The 26,634-nt window shown below is 44.0% G+C and overlaps 5 protein-coding genes and 1 non-coding gene across 8 annotated transcripts; 3 read left to right on the plus strand and 3 right to left on the minus strand.

The window, feature by feature from the left end:
* Positions 1–354: 354 nt before the first annotated feature.
* rapsn (receptor-associated protein of the synapse, 43kD) lies at positions 355–7,061 on the minus strand. The gene is made up of 8 exons (XM_037452421.2): positions 6,203–7,061; positions 5,393–5,731; positions 4,721–4,879; positions 3,865–3,963; positions 3,615–3,737; positions 3,472–3,525; positions 2,867–3,066; positions 355–2,759 (listed from the first exon to the last, which is right to left on the minus strand). The coding sequence occupies exons 1-8, from the start codon at positions 6,425–6,427 to the stop codon at positions 2,687–2,689; spliced, it is 1,272 nt and encodes a 423-aa protein (XP_037308318.2). The 5' UTR covers positions 6,428–7,061; the 3' UTR covers positions 355–2,686.
* A 622-nt stretch (positions 7,062–7,683) lies between these two features.
* On the minus strand, positions 7,684–11,065 carry kbtbd4 (kelch repeat and BTB (POZ) domain containing 4). The gene is made up of 5 exons (XM_037451516.2): positions 11,001–11,065; positions 9,656–10,130; positions 9,425–9,566; positions 9,141–9,247; positions 7,684–9,047 (listed from the first exon to the last, which is right to left on the minus strand). The coding sequence occupies exons 2-5, from the start codon at positions 10,115–10,117 to the stop codon at positions 8,187–8,189; spliced, it is 1,572 nt and encodes a 523-aa protein (XP_037307413.1). The 5' UTR covers positions 10,118–10,130; positions 11,001–11,065; the 3' UTR covers positions 7,684–8,186.
* A 445-nt stretch (positions 11,066–11,510) lies between these two features.
* On the plus strand, positions 11,511–12,353 carry LOC119196095 (protein FAM180B). Its single transcript, XM_037451519.2, has 3 exons — positions 11,511–11,623; positions 11,788–11,861; positions 11,961–12,353. The coding sequence occupies exons 1-3, from the start codon at positions 11,542–11,544 to the stop codon at positions 12,309–12,311; spliced, it is 507 nt and encodes a 168-aa protein (XP_037307416.2). The 5' UTR covers positions 11,511–11,541; the 3' UTR covers positions 12,312–12,353.
* Positions 12,354–12,452: 99 nt separating this feature from the next.
* ddb2 (damage-specific DNA binding protein 2) lies at positions 12,453–16,078 on the minus strand. Of its 2 annotated transcripts, none has more exons than XM_037451518.2 (10): positions 15,559–16,078; positions 15,386–15,486; positions 15,045–15,236; positions 14,721–14,866; positions 13,948–14,047; positions 13,664–13,841; positions 13,386–13,531; positions 13,027–13,182; positions 12,904–12,949; positions 12,453–12,772 (listed from the first exon to the last, which is right to left on the minus strand). In XM_037451518.2, exons 1-10 carry the CDS (start codon positions 15,692–15,694, stop codon positions 12,528–12,530), a joined length of 1,446 nt encoding a protein of 481 aa, XP_037307415.2. In that variant the 5' UTR covers positions 15,695–16,078; the 3' UTR covers positions 12,453–12,527. The 2 variants fall into 2 exon arrangements, with proteins under 2 accessions (XP_037307415.2, XP_037307414.2); XM_037451517.2 differs by lacking the exon at positions 14,721–14,866 and adding an exon at positions 14,388–14,557 and having other exon boundaries at positions 15,559–16,076.
* A 48-nt stretch (positions 16,079–16,126) lies between these two features.
* Positions 16,127–25,601, plus strand: kif23 (kinesin family member 23). Of its 2 annotated transcripts, XM_037451512.2 has the most exons (23): positions 16,127–16,567; positions 16,800–16,863; positions 16,963–17,091; positions 17,352–17,457; positions 17,579–17,715; positions 17,807–17,919; positions 17,999–18,169; positions 18,330–18,374; positions 19,136–19,248; positions 19,502–19,623; positions 19,733–19,835; positions 19,925–20,004; positions 20,089–20,208; positions 20,313–20,472; positions 20,748–20,909; positions 21,014–21,180; positions 21,279–21,452; positions 21,592–21,807; positions 22,779–23,012; positions 23,249–23,337; positions 23,436–23,514; positions 24,044–24,114; positions 24,203–25,601. In XM_037451512.2, exons 1-23 carry the CDS (start codon positions 16,554–16,556, stop codon positions 24,216–24,218), a joined length of 2,685 nt encoding a protein of 894 aa, XP_037307409.2. In that variant the 5' UTR covers positions 16,127–16,553; the 3' UTR covers positions 24,219–25,601. The 2 variants fall into 2 exon arrangements, with proteins under 2 accessions (XP_037307409.2, XP_037307411.2); XM_037451514.2 differs by lacking the exon at positions 18,330–18,374 and having other exon boundaries at positions 24,203–25,600.
* Positions 19,297–19,393, plus strand: LOC119196768 (Z30 small nucleolar RNA). Its single transcript, XR_005114352.2, has one exon. It is a non-coding gene; the product is annotated as a Z30 small nucleolar RNA (small nucleolar RNA).
* Positions 25,602–26,634: the final 1,033 nt, after the last annotated feature.

A 26,634-nucleotide genomic window follows, 5' to 3' on the forward strand; every position in this document is an offset into this window, starting at 1 on the left:
TAAATATGTGTATATGTATGTATATAAATAGCGGGTGAAATAAGTATTGAACACGTCACCATTTTTCTCAGTAAATCTATTTCCAAAGGAGCTATTGAGATGACATTTCCACCAGATGTTGGTAACAACCCAAGCAATACATACATACAAAGAGACCAAAACAAAGAAGTTCAGAAATAAACTTACCGGTATGTGTAATAATGTGAAATGACACAGGGAAAAAGTATTGAACACATGAAGAAAGGGAGGTGCAAAAAGGTCTGGAAGGCCAAGACAACAGCTGAAAACTATCAGTAATTAAAAAGCAATCCAGACCCTCGTCAGTGCAAATTAATATCAAATGATTCAGTTCCTACTGATGGCCTACAAAAAGGTCTCATTGCCAACATTGTTCAATACTTATTTCACCCGCTGTATGTATATACATGTGTATATATATGTATATATTCCTACACACTCACTTTTCTCAAACAATAGTCCACAGCACCAAGATCACAGAATAGACATATTTACTTTCAGTGCAGTTTATTTTCCATTATGAAATGTTTCCATATTTGACACAGTAACAAGGTTTGACTCAATGCATAAATATATTAACAATGCATTCTAGTCAGCCTCTAAATTCTTTAACTCCGGTTTTATCAACACGTCTAGAAAAACATAATAAATCCACCTCAGGTATTTAAATGTCATTACTGCATTTATTCCTCTAAGAAGGGGAACGCTTAGAGGCAAAACAGAGGTAGTTTAAATCGTTGAGTGACAGTGTAATCTTATTTTTACCCCAGAACTAAGAACAAAACGTTGCTTTACACGTTTTACATTGACTGTGCTACAGGTTAACGGAGAGTGAATCAACATTATTTTGGATGCACAGCTTGTGAAACGATCCGGTGCCGTTAGTGATGCGTGAGAAACTGAGGTTAGCCAGTAATAGTAAATCCCTGCTGCCGCCATTCGACCTCTGCAGCTCATTCAGAATGCAGCAGCTTGAGTGGTCTTAAACCTCCTAAATTCTCTCACACTACTCCACTCTCCCGCTTGGAAGTTGTAAATCAGCTTATTTCATAAAATTGCACTTTCTTGTTCTTCTGGATTAGTATCCTTGTGGTTGAAATGCACTTGGTATTGAAAGTCGCTTTGGATAGGGTTACATGTGTTGGTTTCTCTCTTCTAATGCTGTCACCTTCTTGCAAGAGAGAGAAAACTAAATGCTAAAAATGTTTCAAATCTAAAATATTGGTTATATTCCTTAAGTAGGATGAAAACAGTTTTTCTTTGTTTAATGTTTCAAAATGGGATAATAGTAATGGTTGAAATAAATGTTTTTGTACCACTCAAATTAAGTTATCCGTGTGCCACATCTATGTTTTAAAAGAGACATTTTATCAACTACACTCACTAAAGATACATTTAAGGGGGAGTTTACGGTTTGTAGGGAAAGCCTACTTTATAAAAAAACTCTATAAAGCCATTGCTATAATAATTGACCAGCTTTACCCCCCAAATCACATTACTCCAATATATGGAACAGTATATTGAACAAATATATAAGGAATATGAATGGTAAAAGCCTCTAAAAATTAACTAATTCTATAATAAACAATTCCGAAATAAGTAAATGCAGCTACAAGGATTCATAGTTTGATGAAATCCTTTCTTGCATTATAAAGAAAACATGCAACATTGTCTGATGGGATTACTCCTTTTTGACTTTCTCCCTCAAAACCCCCTTAAGATTACAATGACTCTGCAAGTAAATAATCTCAATACATTTGACCACTTGTTATATATTTACATTCAACTGTAAATTTAAAGCACCACATTAAAATGTATATTTTCTACATGGTTATCTGACGGGTGTGTGATTGGTCAAAGAAGATCTTTCCCCGACAGGTTTCCTTCTCAAACAAAATGCGTCCTTAAATTGCGACAATATTATTCTGCCGTCAGTTTTAAACATGGACAGAAAAGGAATTTCTAGGAACACAATGTGTGTTGTTCTTGCTCCTCAATCTCGATGAATAAGGGAAAGCGACGGCTGCATGAACCTGTGAAGACATGCTCAATTCTGAATGGTTAAGAGATTTTAGCTAATTTGTAGGTTTTAAATAACAACCTTAAATAAATAAAAACCTTTAAAAACAAAAAAACATTGGTATGTACAATTATAAATATAGCGTGTATGAAATCAGTTAAATTCAGAAATGGCTCTGTACTCTGATAAATATTTTTTTCAAATGAAAAAGTGGATGTTGTGTCAAAGATATTATCAGAAGTGGAACAACCAACCCGGTGACTGAGATCACTGAAGATCATCAATGCATAACTAAGCAAATCCAAGTTATAAACGCTCTTTGGGCCGTCCTTTTTCCACTAGAATTAAATCCTGCAACATAAAGAGTCATCAGAGACGACGTAGGTTCTTGCTTCCTGAAACCAGCCGGTTGTACCTCCACCATCAGCCGACATCACAGGCCGACGCCGTTAATAAGCCTTGATCGGGCCCCCAGAGCCGCGCTCTGAGAACACTGGGTTCAGTGCAGCATCCTCTCCACAGAGCAGCGAATCGTTACTCCTCAAACCCCACTCAGCACGTCCCGAGGCCGCCTGCTCCTCCCACACCAGGAGCCCGCCAGGCTTCGCGCTTTGTCTGCACATCCGACGCACAAACGCCGGCTCACAATCACACAAATCCAGGCTTCATCGAGGACTTGAAACATTTAGGACAACCCTTGGTGCCGTTTATCTGCAGACACCTGAAAGAATAAAACAGCCGAGTCTCAATTGCTAGGGGCCTTTTCCCGGGAATGAAAAAAATCACGAGACACACGTGATCAACAGCACGCAGCGGTAGAACACTCACTTGAGATGGAAGATGTGGGAACAGGGTAAGGCCTGCAGCTTTTGGTCCCTGTCCCCGATGGACTCTCCGCACATGCCGCAGTAGAGCTCCAGCTCCTCCACACACTGCAGGAACTTCACCACCTGCTCCCTGAGCTCCTCATGTTGCCCCCGGGTACGATAAATCCCTTCGCTCAGGCAGTGCACCTTCAGCGTAGACAGCTTGAGGAGACAAAAGACTGCTGTCAGTGACCAGTAGACTGTATGAAGGGTGGATGCAGCCTTGTAAATAGATTAGGTAATGGTTAATGGTACTAGAGTTGTGTCTTCCCCCCACAACATATGCATTCAGCTGTACCACAATTTTCCAGATAAGAAAGAGTACAGGGGCCAACACATATGCCTGAGGTGTTCATCCCAGAGTGACATAAAATACCCCCATCTGCTGTTTCTTATTGCGTAGAACACCCTGTATCCATAACTCTGTTAGTTATGCAAATGTATTTGCTAATTGCTTTAAAAATGACAAATACGAGCATTTGATTCGCAAACTACTTGCTGATTAATTCTGGATCATATGGATGAATAGTTGCCGCTGTACTTCTCTTGTGTGCGATGTAATATTACCTTGTTTCCCATCCCATCTGCCAACTCCTGCGCTCGCTGTAAAGAATCTAGAGCCTGGGAAAACAACACAGAGCGGCAGACGCTCATTATGAATACACAAAAAAATATATATGTCCTTAGAATGTACATTTAATAACGGGTACCTTGTCAAATTCTTTCTGCAGAAGCCAACACTTTGCAACTCCCAGGTAGACATGTGACTGTCCGAGACGGTTTCCAATCTCGGTCATGATACCCAGTGCAGACTCGTAGCGAGGGAATGCTTTCTGGGTGGATCAAGGGGATTACCGAAATAAAGCTCATCATATTAGATGCAACAACGAGTAAAGGAAAACAATTCAGTAAGACAAAACTTATCATTATCAACAGGTGTGCACGAGGGAGGCCTCTCACATCAGCGTCACGCCTGCAGCGGTGTATGTCTGCAAAGTTCAGTAAGCACAGAGCCTGCAGAGGACGGTCACTGTGCTGCAGAGCAATCTTCATCGATTCCTGTTCAAGGGCGAGACAGAGGTTTTTGAGAAGAAATCGACATGTCCGTGATTCATACATAGCATTTGATGGTAAATGATCAGGCAGCATCAAACCTATGTAGTAAATATTTGCTTGGTACCTTTTACGACAGTTTTAACCAAAACCAGAATGAGAGCATTTCTTTCTTATTTATATTGACAAAAAGTTTTGTGAATCCTGAAAAGCCATATTTTATTAAACCACCAGCAGTTTCATTATATTTTTAAACAAACCAGGCTGACAAATGCCACCAAACAAGAAGCAGGACACGAGAGGACTCCTTTTGTATCCTCCTATTCGCAATATGCCAACATGTGTAAATTGTTTGTCTAAATGTGTCTGGGTAATAGATCGGAAATGCCTCCTGCGGTCTTGTTACTTTACTTTTGCACTCCGAGGCAATGACGTCAAGCTATTTTTCCCCCCCTCAGTACATAATTAGAACAGAGTGAAGACCAAAGCTTCATTAACACTTAAAAGCAGCCCCTCTATGAGCATATTTTGGTCGAGGTCTGAGGCCTGGTGCAACAGAACAACTGGCCCTCGCACCTGTCAGCACAACATCTAATGTATCTTCAACTCTGACATCCAAACAGCCAAAGGAATCAGGGGGGGGGGGGGGGGGGGCAATGAGAGGGAGAAAAAAACGGGACATTGTCCACAAGCTGTGAGAGTTTGTCTTTCAGGGGTGGAGTGCAGACTTTGAGGACAGTATGGACGGGTTTAGGGACAATACCTCGCAGCACTCCATGGCGTCCGGCAGGCGCTCTAGTTTCCTGTAGGCGACGGACATGTGGTACTGGCTCATGGCTCGATACTTGAGGCTCCAACCCTTCCCGTAGTCATTGACAAGCTCAGCTGCTTTACACGGGAAGAACAGCGCTTTCTCATAGTCCTGTTGGCACAACGCGTCGACAAGTAAGATTTAAGGAAATACGTCTCACTGGTATTATTAATTGGCAAACGCAAGTTTTCTTGGATGAAATAATGTGACGTAGGAGTGAATTCTTCAAACGCAGCTTCACCCCATTGAAACCCATCCTCCCTCGGAAGCCGAGGGATTACTCTTACAAATGTGAAGGGTACTACATAACCCGCCTGCCAGGCAGCCGGCTCACTGCGCCTTTGTTTCACAATACCACATGAGCTAACAGTTGATGATGTCTGCTCGGGAGCTTGGCGGCGTCACCACACTCTGCAAATGCGCTGGCAACCTCTGTGTTGATTGCGCAATCGTCCCACGTGCAATTCAATCAGTGTTTTTCACCCAAATAGAAAATCAAATCAAATTACAAATCAAAATGTTTGACAAAAAGCTTTTAGAAGTTTACAAATTTAATTTCAATGAATATTTGTAAAGCCATTTGGGGAAAAGGCAAAGCTGGGGTGTGATTCCACAAAGAATTACCTTGAGGTGGACGTAAATGTTTCCCAGACTGCAGCAGACTCTGCACTCCAGCATCTTGTCGTCGTTGTTGTGTGCGTAGCGCAGGGCCTTCTCGTAGCTCTCCAAAGCCTTCTGGAAGACACTGAGGCCCAGGAAGGCGTTGCCCATGCTGAGACACACCTGGCCGTTGAGCTGCAGGCTGACGGTGGTGCCCTGCATGTTCAAGCAGGTCTTACAGTAGGACACCGTTTTCTGGAAGTCGCACAGCTTCTCGTTGCTGCGCGCCAAGTTCAGGTAGCCTTCTGTGAGGTAGTCTGGGTCCTCCATTTCTCTGGCCGTGTCGATTTGATCGAGAGCGTACTGCAAAGAGATGCATTGGTGATGGAAAAGTTGGGAGGGGAAATTGCGAAACTGGATGAACGAAAAAAGATATGATGGCGTTGGGCCTCTGATTTATGAAGTCCTCATTGAAGCAGAGTTAAAAGAGAGCGCGTGCTGCTTGAGTACAGATGGTTATGTCAACAAGACACCCCACACTGATACTCGGGTTGCCGGACACTCATTTACTCTGCATCGCGTGGAAGCCACAAATTAACCCGTGCTTCTCAAGATCACTGTAAATGGAATCAAGGGGGTGACCTTTGACCTGTTCTTGTTCAATGGTCACTTATTAGTTGTAGATATGTACTACGGCGCAAACTGGAGATGCTGGAGGTACATTTTCTCAATGAATTGAATGAGAAAAGGTGTCCAAACTTTTATATATATATATGTATATATATATTTAACTAAAGTAATTCTATGTAGTTGCCATTTCTGGAGGAGGCTTACCTTGAGCATATCTTTATATTTTCCCATTTCCGAGTGAGCCGTAATCAGGCACCCTAACACCCGGAACTTCCCTCCAGGATCTGAGGTCTTCTCCAGCACTTTAGTCCAGACATGCAGGGCTTTGTCCGTCTGATTGGACTGATACAACCTCAGGCCCTTCTCTATCTGCTGCTTGGTTTGGTCCTGGCCCATCTCTGGTGCAAGGCGCCTCATAAAAATATTCATTCGTTTAGGCCATGCAATTTGGGTGAGGCGGCAAGAAAGTAGATCCCTGCCATGCACAGAACAACTCCCAAGAAAATCCCCTCACGATGATCCTCCACGGGGTCGCTGCCAGGCGGCCTACCAGAGCCTGCTCCTTCAGCTCCGGCTGTGCTGAGATGGGGAGGAAACTGAATCCGCCAAAATAGAACGGCAACACACCAAGACCATTATCACCAGTCGCTTCTAGGAGAGCGACAGGGCCGGAAAAAACACCATCCCCATTCAAACCTGCAACGATCCCGTCGCACCATCAAAGTGTTTCGGAAAATTCTCCCGTCAGTTTTGCTCTTGAAAAATGCCAAAGAAAAAAAGGTTTCCAGACCGAGTGCTAGCAGTGATATCCCAGAATATCTTCTCTCTCCACGCCCCAGCGAAAGGAATTCTCAACACCCACCGAGTCAAACCCCCCCCTCCCCTCCACCTTCCTGCTACTGCTGGCGCTACAGCAGATGGCCTTGTCACTCCGGACCATGTGTCCCTTCAGGAATTCTGTCCTGCCCTCAGCAAGCAGACCCAAGGTCACTACAGCTCCTAGCGATCTACCTTCGCACTAAAGCTCACTCACTGACCGAAACACTTTTACATCAACCGCCCGCCACCCCCCGTCCCCCGCCCCCCTGAGCGTTAAAAACACATCGGCAAACTGTTCTCAGCCGGGTCCCACGTGGGGCAGTGAGCTGCTACTAACAGCATTATTGCCTCAATAATGGACTGCAGGTCGGACGGTGCTCGTAGTGGCCGTCAGTTCTAATTGGGAGCTCTTATGGAGGCGCATATGTGCCCCCCCCCCCCCCCCCCAGAAGCCCCCACCCCTCATCTTGGCGTCAGCAACCGATGCTTAGAATAGTTCACAAAGTCTGACATGTTACTGGTCTTGGGTTTCAGCTGCACAGCCTCCTGCAACACATCAATGGGATCAAAGTTGTGCCTTCTCTGTAGTAGCTTTCTCTGCTTCAACTCCCCTGTCCAGTCCTCCAAGGACAAAACAGACACCTTTACCACCTGGCCATTCACAAGATGTATTAACAATCCCAAGGTAAATACAGTTAGGGGTGATGTCTTGGTGGAGGAAAAGCTTTCAATAGCTAAAAAGCAACTAAATGCAGCGTTTCTAAATGCACTGTTGTATGATCCTAAGATCCTAAATCCCAGGTAGTAAACATTAGAATTAACGTGAGAGTTAATGCATGAGAAGATAAATATAAGAAACAGAGACATCTGAGTCATCTATATATTTGACGGTTTACTTGAACATGTACGTTTTACACATAAAATACCATCTTTATGCATGATTTATTTCCAACTGGACATCAGAAGATATTTAACCCACAACATCATCATACACTTTAAAGAACGTACAATATACCGAAGAATGTTTTTATGTTGTGTAAAGTTTTTAATCTGAAGTTGTGCATGCATGTCAACAACTAATCAGTGCACAGGAAACGTTGACGGTTAGTACAGCACTTGTTACAGAATGCCTAACTTCTGAGCTAAAAGGGACCAACAATGAGTCAATGGAATAATAGAAGTGAAGCAAGTGAAATAAACGTCAAACTATTTCTACTGGTCTGAGGTTGGAGTCAACATGGAATGAGTGACACGAAAACCAGCTGAACAAATACATTGAGAGCAGATCTACGGATGTCTGATCAGTGAAGTCATGATGAGTCTGTCCCCAATTGTCCTGATAACACAATACGAACATCCAGAGGACAGCTTAGGCCAAAACAAACTGCCAGTTTGTGAGGAGGATTTTTAACCCTCGGATAACGGAGACAACAGATGTGGCCGGGTTAAACTTTAACGTGTTCGCTTCACCTTTCTTACATTTGTCTCTGAAGACGTAAATGCACCCATTACAGCTGGCGACCTTCCACAGTGAAGGAACACAGCTCCACACCTCAGGGAAGCGCAGGCGCGTGAAGCTCTCCAGCAGAGGGTTGTAGCACACCAGGGAGTCTCCCTCGGCTACGACAAAGATCACGTCCATGTGGACCGCGGCGTGCATGCAGCCCGCAAACGGCAGCATGTACGGTTTGATCCGACACTTCTGGGAGGCGGTGTCAAAGCACTGAATCAGTCGAGATGGCTTAGTAAAAAAGTCCATGTCGTTCTCCTCCCCTCCAAGCAGGTAGATGGTACCTCCCAAGTTAACACCAGCAGCCCCGGACACCGCTGTGTCCAGCTGGCTGGTCTCTGTCCACATGTTGTCCTTCACTGTGTAGTAGATGACCGCGTTAGAGAGTGTGTCCTGCAACGTCTTACCCCCTAGTGAGTAGATAGCGTCCTCAGTAGAGACAGAGACCATGGTGTGATGGAGGCGGTCTCTGGGCAGTGGGGCGCAGCGCTCCCAGTCCATGGTGTGCATGTTGCACTTCCACATGCGGCGAGGAATGGAGCCGCCCACCACGTACAGGTCCCCTCCGTGTTTACAGGCCGCAGTGATCTGGTGGCACAAACTGTTCTGTCCGCTCACGCTGATCGCGTCGTCCTCGTCGCAGTGAAGCGACACAGCCAGGGAGTGAGTCCGCGCCTCCTCTTTCCCAATCAGGTAAATATGGACATTCTCACCGATTTCCTGTGAACGCACAAAAGACACATCAGACTATATATACATATAATTCCAATGGAAATAAAAAAAACAGTGCGCTCTCAGATGAAAGAATGTTACCTTGAGATTTTCTTGAAGAATACAAGAAAACTCCTCTCTCTCCACCTTGTTGTGATTTATCCACACCTCAATGGCCACCGTAGGATTCTGGGAGCTCGGAACTCCATCTGGACATAAACACAAAGCCCGGAGGGTCTCATTCATTAAATGTGTTTTCTAACTGTTCCAGTGTGTTATACAGCTGTGTTTGGCTAGCAGTGTTAGAGGCAACACAGAACATTGTAGCAGATGGGAAAACCGTGTTTTGGACGTCGTGGCACACGGGGATAGGTCATGGGTAATACCTTTGATGATGTCCAGGAGAAGACAGAGAGGCAGATTAAGGAATTCCTCAGTCTGATGCAGCTGCACCAGGTGGATTTTAGCGCAGTGCTTTGCTGCAGTATATAACTCCTGGTCACTGTGTCTGTCTGCTAGCCACATCACCTGGACAAGAAAAGCAAATCATTAAACTGATACTAAACAATTAGTTCATTTCACAAGTACTACTGAAACGTGTGAAAACAGGGAGTCACCTGTAGGCAGTTTTTGACCTCTACTGTCCGAGATAGGAAGCGGGAACACTCCTCAAACAGTGCAGTGAGCTGATACATGTCTGCCATCTCGTAAGTATCCTGAAGCTCATCCACCTTCAATTTAATTGTGCCATGATAGATATAGTCAATCAGCAGCTGAAAGACAGTGGCGCTGACATCCTTCAATTCAATACAGCGGTTGTGGGATTCTTTGAGGTTGGAGGTGAACATGGAGCGGAAGAAACTGCTTTGTGCCGAAAGCACCAGCCGATGCAGGTTAAATTCTTTTCCATCCACGGTGATGGTGACGTCAGCGAACAAGCCGTCCTCCAGACACAGATCCATGATGCTCTTCACCACCCGGCTGGAGTGGGAGCGATCGGTGAAGGTGTATCCCAGGAAGTAGTTGTCCTCTCCCACGGAGCCCCCGACACTGAGACCCCCCTCCTCGCTGGACTCCATCTTTGCTGCTCACCTGACAAAGTCCCCAAACAACACAGCATCCATTTACACTCAGTTGCTGTTTTAAAAGATATATACAGTTTATAACTAATATAATCTAGACCAAGTTATAATGTTCAGGTGTTGTTGACATTGGTCCACAGCTGTCCTGACACTGCAGGCCAACATGAAAGAAAAATGTGATGGCCAATAACACAAAAAAATAGATAAGACAGTCTTTAGTGGACGGTAAAAAGTTGGCATTTCTGAACTGCAAGTTTATCTCTCCAGATTTCATGTTGATTTGTTGCATTATCCTGAAGGTTGTTTATTATGATTTATGAAACCTATTTTATGAAACCTTTATGTTTAAAATAAGACACTCTTCTATGTACAAAACGACACAAATACAGCCTCAAAAATTAAATTAATGTTGAAGAAAAACTTCTCTGATACAGTAATCAACAACTATAAGATTAACAGTACACTAGAATTAGAGTTTCTGCAGGACTTTCACATTATATTGCATTTATTTGAGCCAGATGACAACTGATGCAATGACTATGTGTCGCATTTAGTTTGCAACCCCCCCCCCCCCCCCTGAAGCTGAATCCAAAGCGTGTATATACTGCTATAAAATGAGCAGGTTATAGGTTTTATATTTCTTTCACTCCGACACAGACGTGGCTGTAGCGCCCTGAGGAGCTAACGTTAGCTTTGTTGTGTTTACGGTTCTCGTTAGCTAGAAGATGGTTAGCGCCCACTGCGGGTAGGTAGCTAGCAAGCTAACATTCGTTCAAGTCACAATAAAGACACAATAACGTGGCGGTGGAGTTACAATTATCACTGCAATGAGACGGAAGCGCAGTGGCGCCTAAACGAGGAGTAAAAAAAATGCGTTTACCTCCGTTTCCACTTGTGTTATTATTCAGCGGCGCCTGAACTCTTCACCGGAAGTAAATAAACAGCTACATCGCTCAGACGTGAGCATGATGGTGTCAACTCGAGCTGCTGCCTCCGTGTGGTGAAACTGCGTAACTACAAGTAACTATTGGGGGAAATTCTTTAATGTTAAAATAAATAAATATATTATACCAAATAATTCATTTCATTTCATTGGATACTGACTTCCTTTATTTGTATTTTGTTTAGTGTTGTTCGACATGAATACACTCAGAAATGCACTCAAGTAAAAGGCTATTATTTGCACTTCCTTCAGGTTAGTTGACTCTGTTTTTAAGCCCCTCTAGCTCAAAGTTCTGCTTACTGAGATTGATAAATTCCAGGCTTTATTGGATATGGCTCTCTGTTCTGCATCACAGCCATCTGGCTTGTTGGCCCTTTTTTCCGAGGTGAAAAAATGACTAGTATTTAGGCTGAGCTGTTTCTTTCTGCATTCACAAAAGGACTTGAGGGAGACAGATAAAGTGTTTTGGTTTTCAGCAATGATCAAAAGAAGAATGAATACAAAAATACAACTTCAAATCTGCCTTTGGGTAATTTTGAGGATTTGTTTTGTTCTGCAAGGTAAGTAGATATCTTCTAACAGGACTGTAATGAGGACAGACTTTGTAATGTTGGTTTTATAATGATATTGCACTCCCTGACAACAGGTGTCAGCGTAAACAGTCACTTTGATCGTTTCGGGAATTTCAGTTATTTTAGTTAAACTTTAGTATTTCCTCCTTTAGAATCGGCTGCAGGCACAAGACCAACTTCTGAAACAACATTCCCATCTGTCTCTAATGCAAACCTGATGTTTGAGGTACTTTCTTTATTTTGGAGTTAACAGATTTCCACATGCAGCAAAATATTTTACATGCAGAGTTAGTAATGGGCTTATATTTATCTATCCTGTGTGCAGTTGTTGCTTGGCGGGGTGGAGATTGACCGGGATAACAACATTGTTCTACTCGACGAGGAGATGGCGTCGATGAGGCGGGGGCGGGCATTTCTGTCTCAGATCAATGACAACTTTCCCAGAAGTCTCAACTCCATGCTGCAAACGGTGACCACGCTGGAGGGTCAAAAGATGAGACGGCCAATGGCTCAGGATCAGTTTGACAGTCTTATCCTGAGCATGGTGTACTCTGCCGAGAAAGCCCGGCATCAGGAGAGTAAAGAGGAACAGGCGGCCTGGAGTGACGTGCTGCTCCAGCTGGCAAACGCCACAGTCTATGAACTACGTGGAAGCCATCTCTTCAGTTATGCATGATTCCAAAACCGCCGCTCTGTGTGATGTAACACACAATAAATCACATGCCATGAATCTCTTTGTAATGTGTAATCAAAATTTTTTTATATATATATATATATATATTTATATAGTTAAAGATGAAAAAGGAAGCAAATCACATAGGAAATATGATAAACTTTATTACTATAGAACAGTAGAAAAACAATGTACACATGGGGTTTTAAGATCCACAGTTCACTTCTTCCTCATCCGTGTTGGTTTTTGTTTGGTGCACACGGTCGTGGTCTCCGATTCCTCCAGAGAAGCTAGTTTCTTCTTGAGCTTTGCATCCATAGCGGGAGCTTTCCCGTCCCTGCTGGAGCGCTGCCGACTCCTCTGCTGCCCTCTTAAACTGTCCGCAGATGTAGAAGAGTCCTCCTGCTCTTTGGGCTGTTCACCGATCAACGACATGTCTCTGTTCCACACCAGCGCCGTCACACCTGGAAGTAAGAGCAGCTTGAGTGATGTATTTTATTCACTGAGCTGGTATGATAAAATCAGGCAAAAGTTTGTTCAATCAACCCAATTTTTTTTTTAAGTGCTTTTGAAAAAAATAAGAAAAATAACTCACCCATTCCAGTTCCAATAACATCACCCATTGGATTGAATTTGTTGATCTGTGAATAAATATCTGTGTTAATGACTTCAAGCCAAACACGTGTTGACTTTAAAAAAAAAAAATTAAAACACTCACAGATTTGATTCCTGGAGCGCTGGGATCTTGCAGCTGACACACAAGTTCGGACGTGTTGGCATCATAGACGTCGATGGTCCTCTGGTCTCCAGGGAAAACCCGGTCATCAGGGTAGCGGCCAGCCACGATGAGGTCATAGATAGGGTGCCATGTGGCCTACGGACAAAGAATAACAGCGTTCACAATCACTATCCCAACCCTAGATATTGATTTCACCGGCAGGTCTTTCCAAATACCATATGGTCCGTGACTACATACTAATGATGTACTGATGTGTCCCGTGTTCATGCCGTTTGTGTACCTGCATCCCTCAGGGCAAGTTACAGAAGGACAAATACAGACCTAGAGAACAAACAGACCTTGATGGGCGTGAGATGCTGGAACTGTCTGTGTGGATGTTGGATGACATGTTGAGGCTTCGACCAATCAGGAGAAGAGTAGACCCGGATCTCGTCGTACTGATCGGTGGTGAGCAGCTTGGAGCAGTCCAACGGGTTGAAATAGGCTGCGAGAAGACAACAAAATGACCTAGATGTTCTTTACAACGTCCGCATAGCAACGTTACTACTAATATTGCACAAATGTTGCAAGATATTCCAAAATAAGACATGTATGACAAGAAGTAATGCGTTTTTACCCGAGTTCACAGCTTTCTCGTGAGGCATCTCATGGAGGAAGCTCTTCTTATCTTTGATGTTTCTCAGATCCCAAAGTTTCACAGTGTGGTCGACTGAGGCCGTTGCCAACAACCAGTCACAGCAGGAGTTGAACTCTGCGTGGGTCACTTTGGCTTTGTGCAGCTTGTTACTGAAAATCTTCGAAGTCAAAACAGAACAAAAAGGCATTAACAATAAAAAAAAGACACACTTTCTAAATTCCTTTTACAGTTTCCATTCACACCGAGGTGAGATAGACGCAAACCTTTTGGCCATCCAAACCCAGGAGTACAAGCTGTCCCACGTTGTCCCCTGTCACGAGCATCCTCCGACTTATAGACACATCCACGCAGCAGTACCAGTAACTTAAGAAACAGAGAACAAAGTGAAACGGGGATGAAGCCGAAGATCCCATAATGCATCAATACTACATGTTTGTAGTCACAGACTAGATGAATAAATGCATTGTCCCTTATTAATGCTGTTCAGCTAAATATATTTCTGTATTTACATTGGAAAATGTTTCATTAGGTCTAAAAACACGCACACACAAACACAGACCAGAGATGCGGCGTTACAACTGCTGTGAGAGTTGTAACATTTACCTTTCCTTTTTCATGAATGAAAATGAAAATGTTGGAAACGCAAAGGTCACACCTCAGCACATTGAGGCCGCAGCATCTCTTCGAGCATCGGTCTTCTCACCAAACATTGTGGTGATCGTGGCCACAGTCTTGAGTTCTGGACAGAATGGTGGGCGTGCGGCCCCCCTCGAAGCTCTGCGTGGTCAACGTGCCCTCGCCAGAGGCCACGTAGACCCGGGAAAGGTCCGTCGGGCAAAATTTCATCCCTCCAATATAGTCTCCCGCTCCGCTCTGTGCACGGGAACACAAACGCAGGCCTGTCACAGCGGGACAGTTATCGGCACCACGCACATGTGTAGCATTAAAACCAATGAAGGTCACGTGGTGGGAAGACTGATGCTCAGGCCTGTAACTCTCTTTAATAGTAGCTCAGAGAAAGCAGACCATGTCTTACTTCATTATGTCTGTGTTGGCAAACACTGTTAAAGTCGTCCCACTGAGATCTCGTAGCGCTGTCACACCCCCCATAGACGAGGTGAACAGCTGAGTGTGATTTAACTTGTTAAACTTCATGTCTGTAACAGAGTCTCCGACCCCCATCTAGGCAGAGAACCAATACAATGGTGCGATCAAGTCATCCTGGTTTACACAGTTTGGAAATAAATCATAGCTTCATTGAGGGGTTTTTTTTTTTTTTTTTTTTTTTTTTAAGTGAAATGGGCCCTTTGTTGACAGACTAGCGCTGTCGGCCAATTGAGTATCTGACGCAGGAACTCACCCCTTGAAGAAAGACTTTTTTAGTGGGCACCTCAAAATCCCACAGATATATGTCACCGCCTTTGGAGCCCATGGCCAGTGTGGTGGGATGAGCGGGGTGCCACTCCAGACAGGTGATTCTCCGGTTAAAGGGGCTGGTGGCACCGTGGAAGTGATAGGACGACAGCGAGCGGACAAAGGGTTGCTGCAGACACTGCAAGAGACGACATGGGGACATCTGGACATGAATATACATGTTTCTACCTCACCGGAAATGATGCACATGTCAATAAAGTGATGTGCATTTGGGAGAACTGTCATGCACTGACATGGAGCCATAGCATCTATGTGCACTGGACTCACCCGCCTCATCTGGGAGTGAAGGGTTTCTCCCAGACTGCTCTTGTAAATGTAGTGCAGGATGCTGCTGTACCCTCCTCTCCTCTGAACCCCTGCAGGAGGACCTGAAATACCAATAGACTGTCAGGACAGGGACATCTCTCGTGCAATGTACTGGAGATGTCCGTTTTACCAACCTCGTTTGGATGTTTCTCCATGTTTTCTGTTTCGTATTTTTTTGGAGAGCGTTGGACCTGAACTTCCCCCTGTTGCTTTCTTCGGTTTAGCCTTGGATTCCGGTGCATCTGCGGACTTCGCCTGTCTTGTTTTCATTTTCCCCCCTTCAAAAGATGTTTTTATCGTATAACGCGACACGGGAGATTTGACTCGTCACTTACTCATCTAACCGGACTGCATATATGTGATGTTCAGAGTTTAATGCCGCAGTTTGCATAAGTAGGGGTGGCTGGTGTTTGCATAACACAGTGCTGCACGCCTGTGTTTTGTAACGTGAATTTAGATACAGGTGGGGGGCGGTACCTTTGTCTTCTTTGCATTCATTGGCGGGTTGACATGTATTTTATGAGTTGCACACTGCCCCCTACCGCAATGGAGTACGTAAGCGTTAAACATAAACATCACCTGTAGAAATTAATTTTAAACAAACAAAGCAGCAAAGACGATTGTTGCAGTTTGAATTTAATTCTAAACAGTCCGTTATTTGTTAAGAAAACGATTACGTCTAACTTCTTACATGGTATTATTCGTGTTATTATTATAATTTACTTTATTTGTATTATAGATATTGTAAAATAGTTTAGTGGGAATAATAATTAATACATATCCTGTTGTCATCTAAAACAAAAATAAATAAACACGGATATTGTAAAAATTACGTTTCTCCCCGTTGCTGTTTATTTTTGTTTGCATGTTTTTTGAGGATTTTCTACTACGACGCGCTCTCAAGTATCGGTTCTGTCGATGTCGTGTAACATATTTTACATTTCGGTTGCTTCCACAAAAGGCTCTGAGCTGAAGCCGGAAACACGTGGTTGCCTGTAGTGAAGCCTCATTGGCTGCTGCCGCCTTGGTTTGAAATAAGCACTCCTCCGATCAGAGGCGGAGGGAATTTTCAAAATTACAGGAACAAGAACCATACGAAAATCTCAAGAACAAGAAGCAGCGAGTTACGATGATCAGACAAGCGTAAGTTGATGTACTGCGTTTAAAGTTGATTATATTGAAATATTCGGCTGGGGCTAAATGCCGTGCTTTAGTTAAAGTTACAAATTGCTGACTGAATCCAACCGAAGGTTAACGTTGCCTACCTGGCTAACTTTAGCCGTTAGCTACTGTTAGCTGTTAGCTTAGCCGTAACGTTACCGATCGCTTTGTCCACACATCATCTAATAACAGTCACATGTGTTTATTTTCTCAGGAAGGGAAGAACCCCCCGGAGGCCTCCTAAAAAGCCGTCCAGTACCCAGAAAGACCCGGTCGGGGTGAGTTTGTTTGTTAGTCCGCAGCATGCATTACGTCTGGGACGTGATACGTGACCGTTCGGCGTGTATCTTCCCGTAACGTAACATCCCTTTGCTCAGGTGTACTGTCGCGTACGACCTTTGGGTGCGGAGGACGAGGAGTGCTGCATCGAGGTGATCAGCGGCACCACCATCCAGCTGCACGCCCCCGAAGGCTTTAAAACAAACCGCAATGGAGAATACAAGGAGGTAATCTATCTAACGTTATTTTCCTGAACAATTGCCCCGGTGTTGTGTATTCAAAGTCTCATAGAGCTTAACCCCTGTTAATGTTCCTCAACTCGATCCCACATACACAATCCTGCAGCCATAAATACACTAGTTGACCAAATGTATTGTATCAACCATAGTTGACAAATGCAGTTTGCTCTAGATTTAAAACCCACTTAGGAAGCTACCTTTGTCTAAACCTTGTCTATCCACTTTTCGTCATGTTTTTCACTTCTCAGACCCAGTATTCCTTCAAGAAAGTTTTTGGAGTGTCTATGTCTCAGATGGAGCTGTTTGAGCATGTGGCCAAACCTCTTGTTGATGACCTCGTCCATGGAAAGAATGGTAAGATCAATCCACAAATCCACAATTATTTATTTTTTAGATGACAAGGTATTTTTTTCCCACACCACATTTCAGTCATTTTGCTGCATTTTCTTCCAATAAATTCCCCTGGTTGTTGCAGGTCTGCTCTTCACGTACGGGGTCACAGGAAGTGGAAAGACGTTCACCATGACCGGCTCTCCCGGCCAGGGTGGACTTCTACCTCGCTCACTGGACATGCTCTTCAACAGTATAGGACCATACCAGACCAAAAGATATGTAAGCGACTAAACGTTAAAGAGCGGTGATAATCGTCTCTGGTGCCCTCACAACTACATTGCTACATATCATTCATGTATTATTTTTCCAGGTTTTCAAGACTGATGACAAAAATGGCATGGAGGTCCAGAGTGAAGTTGATGCTTTGCTGGAGCGCCAAAAGCGGGAAAACAACCCGTCTTTTACGAAGCCATCCTCCTCCAGGTGAGTCTTGTTGAACACTAGTGTTCTGCTACTGTGTAACTTGGATATAAATTGCAAGTCACTACTGTGTTTTTTTTAGACAAAAGCTCGATCCTGAAATTGCCGACATGATCAAGTCTGAGGAGGCTTATAAAACTGATGGTGTGGACGAGGACAGCAGCTACAGCGTCTTCGTTTCCTACATAGAAATCTACAACAACTACATCTATGACCTCCTGGAGGAAAATCAAGAGGATGCAATCAAACCAAAGTGAGTCCAGGAAGTTAAAAGTGAAAAGAACACTATTCTGATCTAGACATTTAAACATAATTCAAGTCAAATGTTATATTTTAAGTTCAATAGTTTGTTCTGGTACTTTTTTCTCTCCTGAAGAATCATGAAGACAAATACAGTGTTTTCTTTTTACTAGGTGGAATGGTGGAGGCACACCTGTACGCCCGAACACTGAGTTCATGTATGTGGCCAGTGAATACTCGCGCATCAGCCAACTTGTAGCCTAGTTGAGATTAACTCTACAGTCAACACTGGAGACGTGCTTTAACATACAAATATGATACGTAACCCCCCCCTGTATTAAAAATGTTACAACTAAGACAACTAAGAAGTTACCAAGAACTAAGGCTGGCTTTGAGGGCGGTCTTACATTTTTATTAAAATCTTCTGTAGTGCTAACAATGAGAGCATTGGCTGTTTTGACTTTGTATGATGGTAAACTGAACGTTCTTATGAAACCAGAACTTCTTTAAAACACATGCAGCTGTTGTGTGCAAAATGTTGCCTGATAACACGTTTGCTAAATTCCCATTTTAAATCAAAAGGTCTGCTCAATGCTAGATTCTGGTGTGCAAAAAATACCTAGGTGCAGATACGGTCAGAAGCCGTACAAAACAGAGGTTTGCAACTCAAAAACTGATAATTGGTAGCAGCCGGCTCCATGTGATTTCTCCAGTGTTGATGCTTTTTCATTTAGTCCTAAACAACCCCCCCCCCCTCCCAGCTGCTTGTAGTCTTTGTTGGTCAAATCCCCTGAATGTACACGGCTGCCTGTTGCTTTGAACTGCGCTTCTGACTCTTTGAGTTTGACTTTTTTTTCCTTCCGTGGCTGCAATCAAGCAACATCTATACCCCACCCTCCAAATGTTTGATAGACAGCTAGTGAATGAAAAATGAAGCGCCATGTTGTCAGTCACTAACACTTTTACGTTGTCACTGTAGACCGCCTCAATCAAAAATCCTCCGAGAGGACCAGAACCACAACATGTATGTGTCTGGTTGTATGGAGGTCGAAGTCAAGTCTGCTGAGGAGGCATTTCAAGTGTTCTGGAGAGGTAAGTGGTTGTAAGATTGCATTTAGTGAAAAGCGTCAGGGAACAACATTGCAGTGATGATACTAGATGTGAGTGACCTGGCATTGCTGGCCTCTGGGTCGGCTCTGGCCAGGATATGACCTCAGACAATCTTCTCTCTGAGCTGTTGGTGCAAGAGTGGAAAAAAATACTTTTTAGAGCAGTTGAAATGGCATGTGAAGACGGTACCTGGGAATCGTAGCATTTTTGAAAAGTTCCTTGTATTATGTTCCAGGTCAGAAGAAGAGGAAGGTGGCCAACACCTGCCTGAACAGGGAGTCCAGTCGCTCCCACAGCGTGCTCATAGTCAAACTGGCTCAGGCCCCTCTGGATGCAGATGGCGACAACATTCTCCAGGTCAGTAGAACTGAAACCGTAGGTCTGATTGCACATTCACACTTGTTTTAATTATAAACACTATTTCATAAAATATTTTACCTTTTTTTTGTGTGTGTGTGTGTGTCAGGATAAAAACCAGGTGACTGTTAGTCAGCTCTGCCTGGTGGACTTGGCAGGAAGTGAGCGCACCGGCAGGACGGGGGCGGAAGGCACACGCATACGAGAAGCAGGTTTGAAGACACAAACATCCAAATGACGTTTGTTTTGTTTTTTTTGTATTTGAAGTTGCCTGATAACGAATTCCAATGTCACCTCCCAGGTAACATTAATCAGTCTCTGCTGAACCTGCGAACATGCATCGAGGTACTCCGGGAAAACCAGATGTGTGGCACAAACAGGGTATGAATCACCAGAGCCAACCTGCACACAGTCGTTACATTCTCCTGAAGAACCATGCAGGTAACGCAGGTTCTCCCTTTACAGATGGTCCCCTACAGAGACTCTAAAGTAACCCATCTGTTCAAGAACTACTTCGACGGAGAGGGAAAAGTCAGAATGGTTGTTTGTGTCAATCCCAAAGCCGACGACTACGAGGAAACCTTGGTAAGTTCGTCCCGCGCCTTCACTCTATCCCCCTTTTTGATATTTGAATTAACGTGTAAGCTGTTTTCCGTCTGACTCACACACACCGGACTCTGTTTGTCCAGCTGGTGATGCGTTTTGCAGAGATGACCCAGGAGGTGGAAGTGGCCCGGCCAGTGGACAGGCCCATCTGTGGCTTCACCCCGGGCCGTCGCCATAGAAACCGGGCCTTCAAAGACGAACTGACTCGCAAGCTGGAGGAGCGCGGTGGTCCAATAGATAGAGGTAGGTTATGCACTATGTAAGCTACATTCGCATAAAATGGTGCTGTCAATAATGAATGTATGTGTTGTTGTAACAAATGTAAGACAAGCCTGATTATAGTAATTTATAGAAATATTTTTCATGAAACAAAAAAGGAAAGTGAGTTTTGAATGAAACCACAAACATGTTAAACCACTGTCCATTGACTTTCCTTACTGTAACTATACCATACTACAGAAAAAAATAACATATCTTGTATATTTAAAAAAAGGAATTGCATTGTTTATTTCTTTTAGATGTGCCCTTGGTTATAAACCAACTGGCGCACAGCCTCCCCCCTCTACCTTCCTGTGAGCTGACCGACCCCAACGATGACATCACCCTGCCCAGGCTGATCGACGCTCTGCAGAACAGACACCGGATCAGGCAGATGATGATCGACTACTACAACAATGCAGGTGCCGTGTGACCTGCTAGCACCTCTCACCGCACGTCTGATTGTTCAGGTCACTTGAAAAGTGTCTCAACTCTGCTCCGCGTCCTCTCCCGTGGGTTATTTTAGCCAACAGGATGAAGTCCATGCTTCAGGAGCTGGACAACATCCGAATGTCCAAGGACGAATTAATTCATGAACAAAACGGCAAGCTGGCGAATAAGGATAAAATCATCCAGAACAACAAGGCGGAGCTCGAACGCCTGGAGAAAAAAACGCGGATGCAAGAACACAAGGTGACGCGACGCACACATCCAAACCGCCCAGTTATTGCTGGTTTGTTTTGTAGATGTGTTGCTCAGTTCCTTAAACGTCCAACGTGGTCCTGTTTCAGATCGACATCCTTCAGAAAACGACTAAAATATACGAGGACGACAAGCGCTCCATGAAGTATGAGCTGGAGACCAGAGACCAGAGGCTGCAGAGGGAGCTGTCTGACAAGAAGCGCATGGAGCAGCGCATGCATGGCCAGGTCACAGACACCCAGTACAAGTGGGAGAAAGAATGTGTAAGTTTGCTCTTCTAATAACACACAGACCGATACACCCGTTAGCCTTGTGTGTGTGTGCTGTATATTTCTTTTAGAGTAGGGAGTCAGAGATTGTTCTGTTTTTGTCATGCCCCAATTTCCCCCTCTCGCCGCGCAGGACCGACGCGTTAATGCGATGCAGCTGGAAATGCAAAACAAGCTTTGGGTGAAAGACGAGAAGCTGAAGCAGCTCAAGGCCATCGTGACTGAGGGCAAGACTCCGGGTCGCCCCGATCCTCCACCCCGTCAGACCCAGACCCAGACGCAGCCTCAGCGGCCTTCCAGAGAGGAGCGCCTCCCCGCCAAGAGATCGGCCTCGCCCTCACCCGCCCCCGTATGTTGTGTTGACAATGCACATCTGGAGCACCTGCCTGGCTCCTGATCCTCACCAGACTCGTGTTACCAATCCTAGATGCAGGAACACACACACACACACACATGGTCTATGCATATGCATTAGTCCTGCTGCAGTTTAACTAATTTAGGTTCATCAATCATCTGGTTATTTTAAAAGTAGTCTGTGATTGTTGAGTGTACTGCAGCTAACAATGTATTATTGTCAATAATTATTGTATAATCATATAAAAAAAGTACATTAAGCATTTCTGCCCTTAAAATGACCCAATTGATTGATTTTTTGTAAACGTCAAACCAGTAAATGTTACAGCTTTAAAATGGACAACTATTCCACACAGTCTCTAAATCATAATCCTCACAACGGTGTCTGGTGCTGTTGCTCCATTCCACCAGTTACACGTCACCCACATGCCATTTCTTTGTACTAACCGTGCATGTAATTGTGCCCCAGTGCCCTGTTGCTTCTCCCCGTGTCAGTCCAGTGCCAGGGCCAGTCAGTGCCACTAGAGTTGAGGTTGAGATGGACCAGAGGCCCTTCTGCCCCATGCCCAGCACCAGTAGCTCCTTGTTTGTGTCTAGCTGCGTATCTGCATGGGAGCAGCGGGGAGACCACGGCCGCAGGCAGCATTACCGCTCCCCTCGTTCGCCCCGGTCCCCGGCCAGCCGGAGGAGAGCGGTCTGTTGGGTTCGAGGGGAGGAAGAGGCCAAGTCCCCTACTCTTGATCTAGACCAATCAGAGATGAGCTACAGGGTCAGTGAGTTAGAAACAGGAAGCAGCATGAGGTTTCTTAGTGAATTATCAGACTTTAGGAGCCCTTCTCTTTAGGCAGTGTGTTTTCCCAAGTTTGAGTTCCTTCAACTGAATTCCCCTGTGGCCATTTCTTTGTCAGTGTGACCCTTCTTGTCTAAGGTTTTTTTTCTTTTTCCGACTGCTTCTCCGCCGTGCAGACGGCGACGCCGGTGCGGCCGCTGCACCGTCGCTCTCGCTCCGCTGGCGGCGAGAAGTGGGTCGACCACAAGCCGACGTCCAGCTTGGACTTGGGTACGGTTCTGCAGCCCGTCCTCCCCAACGCCATCCAGGTGTCCGCAGCGAGCGGGAAGGCCCTGTCCAAGTGTGACCGATACGTGTTGACGCACCAGGAGGTTGGCTCCGATGGTGAAATACAGACCAAACTTGTTAAGGTTAGAAACAGCTATTTATTTTGACTATAGTTTCCGCAAGCATTGTTAATGTTTTTAACTACTGTCACGTTGGCTCATGTCACAGATCAGTGACACGCCGTCACCTATGTGCGACGAAAGTCACATTTCAGGCCTTATATTTAGTAGCAAACGGATAATCATCCTTTCGTTAAGGAACACCAGATTGATATGAAACTAGTGACTGATTTTTATCAAACATGTTCTTCATTTTACAGGGTGAGGTGATTCAAACAAGAGGAGGAGGACAGTCTGTCCAGTTCACTGACATCGAGACCCTGAAGCAGGAGCTCACCACAGTCCCGAGGTAGCAGCCGGCTGCCAGTTAGGAGCGGCACGTCAGTCACGTGTTCATGATGATGCTAAAACATTTTGTTTCTGTCACTTTCCCATTTGTTTCTGAAGGCGTAAGAGAAAATCCTCCGAAGGTGCACCTGCCAATGGAGATGGAACAGATGGTTCTTGGACTGATGTGGAGACGAGGGTAGGGTGATGATTATTGATTAGTCTCCAGTAGCCTGGTGCAAAAGCAGATGGATCATGTGATGAACCTATCTTGTGTACAGAGGCCAGGTGGCCAACCTACAGCAGATCTGTGACTCTTGTTCTAGCTAGAAAATGTTAGGACGCATGCTAACTAATTGTCCATGACGAGAGAAGTATTAAAAATGACCATTAATTTGTCTTGGACAATTAATCATACGAACTCAAAAAAAACAACCTCCAAGTACATATTAAAAAGAATTAAATCAATACAGCTCTGACACAGAGCTTGACATAGGATTGGATTTTTTGCAGGTCTCCTTAATTGAGCTACAGTGGCGATGCACCCAATTAATTAACTCAATCACCCCCAAGTCACTTGTGGTAGGACTCTTAACAGTGTATCGGCATTACAAGCAGAGAGAAATTTCAATAAGAAGCAACCATGTCTTGTTTCTTAGACATCTTTATAATGTATAAAGCGAAAGCTTCGGAGTAGATTTGGGTCCTAATTTGTCTTTTGTTGCTAGTGTTCTGTGGCTATGGAGATGAGGGCCGGATCAAACATGGGTCCTGGCTTTGAGCATCATGGGATCACCAAGTAAGCTGTCAATACGTTACATCTCAAAATCAAATTTTCTTTGCAATACGCAGTATTTGACTTTTCTTTTCTTCTTCATCTTCTACAGACGCAGAAAACCCTAAAAGCAGCAGACAGCTGCTTCAGGGGTCGCTCCCTCTCACCTGGCTGTTGTGCAATAGTCTAAACTTTTTTATATTTAGCCCTAGTTATAGTATTTAAACATTTTCCACGCTTTTATATATTCAGAAGTGTATATACATCACCAAAGCTGTAAAATATTTTATTCGTTGGATTTGAAGATGGATATTTTGTGATGATGTTACTGCGGCGCTGCTGCCGAAGAAGAAGAGTCTGCTTGCACATTTGTGTGCATCGTAAGTCACGTCTGTTATTTGGCACTTGGAGTCATGAAGCTGCCAAAATATATTTTCCTCTGCGCCATATTTTGTTCTTGATAGGTGAATTATATTGCGCTTACAGGAGCGTTTGAATAATCCATTTATATTAAATTCCCTACTTTGACCCTTTTTCCCTATGTTTGGTTCTTCAGTGGATGATACTGCGCTCTTGCCTTTAAAAATCCACAGAGCACCAATTTGTTCTGTGTACACAGTAAATACAACAATAATTTGACAGTTTGTTACGTAATGCTCCAGATGGATCATTTTAGGACACTAGGTGGTGATACAGGACCGTAATACATTATGTAGTGACCGGTGGAGGCACATGATGGCTGACTCACCACTCTGTGAGCAACGTTGAAATGCTGACTAAATGAATGTCACTAAAGAAAAGCACGGGGGCTTGAGAGTCCATGAGAGAAGAAAATAGCTGCTTTGCAGTTTTAAGAGTCAATTTTGTCCTGCTTTAAAACAGATTAGTAGAACTGTTCATGGTCCATTAGAGAGACTTCCTGCTTATTTTAAAATCACGCTTGAAAAGAGATGAAATGTCCCATTAAAGCGATGGGCGGTCCTGTATTAAAACTGGCCATATTCTGTCATATAAACAATGTCCACTTTGGGTTATTTTGCAGAAATTGCTTTATTGTGCTCATGCTTGATTAGAAGCCAGATACCTTGTATATAAATCCACATTAGTCTGGTTGTCTTCCTTCTGGTATACTGGGTCCCACATATTTAAAGGGCCTGAGTACTTCCTGGTTTTAACTGTTTTGTAGTCTGCAAGTCCTGTTTTGGGGAGAAAAAAAAAAAGCTTTGTACTGTTGATCATTGAAACGCATTATACTGATCAGATGTGTAAAACATACAATATTTTGCTTTGAAATGAGATGTAACCTAAAATGGAAGTGCTATAGAAAAAGTACTTTAAAGTTGTATTCAACCAAAATATTGGAGTAAAAGTTCATTACTCATTATTTGTACTTTTTGCTTTTTTTTTTGGCTACGTAAAAATAATAAAAAGCTACGTTATTGCCTGAATAACAAACTGCGGTAAGCCGACCCGACTGAGAAAAGCCTAAACTTCGATACTCCCACGAGCTAAAATATCCGCGTCCAGTTTCTCAACTGAGCATCACAGGTGTAATGGGCAGCAGGAGCTCGAGGCACCGTCATCCAGGCGCTGAGTGGACAGTTGAAATCTCATCAACTACCAGTCTGGCTGGGTTTCAATTGGAAAGCGCTGGAGAGTGACTAACATGGAGCCTCTTGGAGAGGGTCAAGAGCCCAGAGCAACCAGTGCCATTAAATTCACTCCTATGAGATATTGAGTGCTCTGCTTTTTGACCAGGCTCCGTTTGGTGTGCTGCACCACACTGTTCTCCTCAGCTCCTCACTGCAAGCCCTCCACAACAAGTGGTGGCGAGAATTTCAACGATGTTGTTATAAAACTCCAGTTGGGCCCCCCCCCCCCACACACACTCAGACGAAAAGCTGCAATGAAAGTCGGCAAGAACAAAGTATTAAAGACAACACTGTAAGAATACATCGGACTGCGTTTCAGAGCTTCAGGCTTCTAATTACACATCACGCTTATCAATGTTATTACTTGCTGGAGAGGATTCTGATGTTCTGCTTGAAAACACAAGTCAATTAGACCATCTCAGATTTTAAAGGAGCAAGCCTAATTGCGATGTTTTATTGACTCTTTGCTTGAATTACTCTGATAAAGAGGTCTTAAGCGGCCTTTTGCTGCAGGCAATAAGAAATCATTTGCACAACCAATCTATGATGTCAATGAGGGCCGCTCATAATTCAGTTGTTAAAAATAACCCCGGCCACTGTTTTAACTAAGTATTTATTTTACTCAGTGATTGCTCAATAGCCTTCTCTTTTATAAGTTAAGCCTGTATGAACCATTTCTGTGGCTGTGTCGCCACAAAGAAAATAAATTTGCTTTTAAGTGACATAGTATCACCTAGCGGTCAGCTAGTGAGTTTTTAAAGCCCAAATGGTTTCATATTGATCTATTAAAATAAAATATTCATTACAGCCGCTTTAATGCAGCCATTTTGATTTTCTATATTTGATTGAGCAGCAGTTCTATGACCTCTCTCTGCTCCCATGATTAACACGC

This window comes from Pungitius pungitius, chromosome 6 (genome assembly GCF_949316345.1).
Source record: "Pungitius pungitius chromosome 6, fPunPun2.1, whole genome shotgun sequence".
Lineage (NCBI taxonomy): Eukaryota > Metazoa > Chordata > Actinopteri > Perciformes > Gasterosteidae > Pungitius > Pungitius pungitius.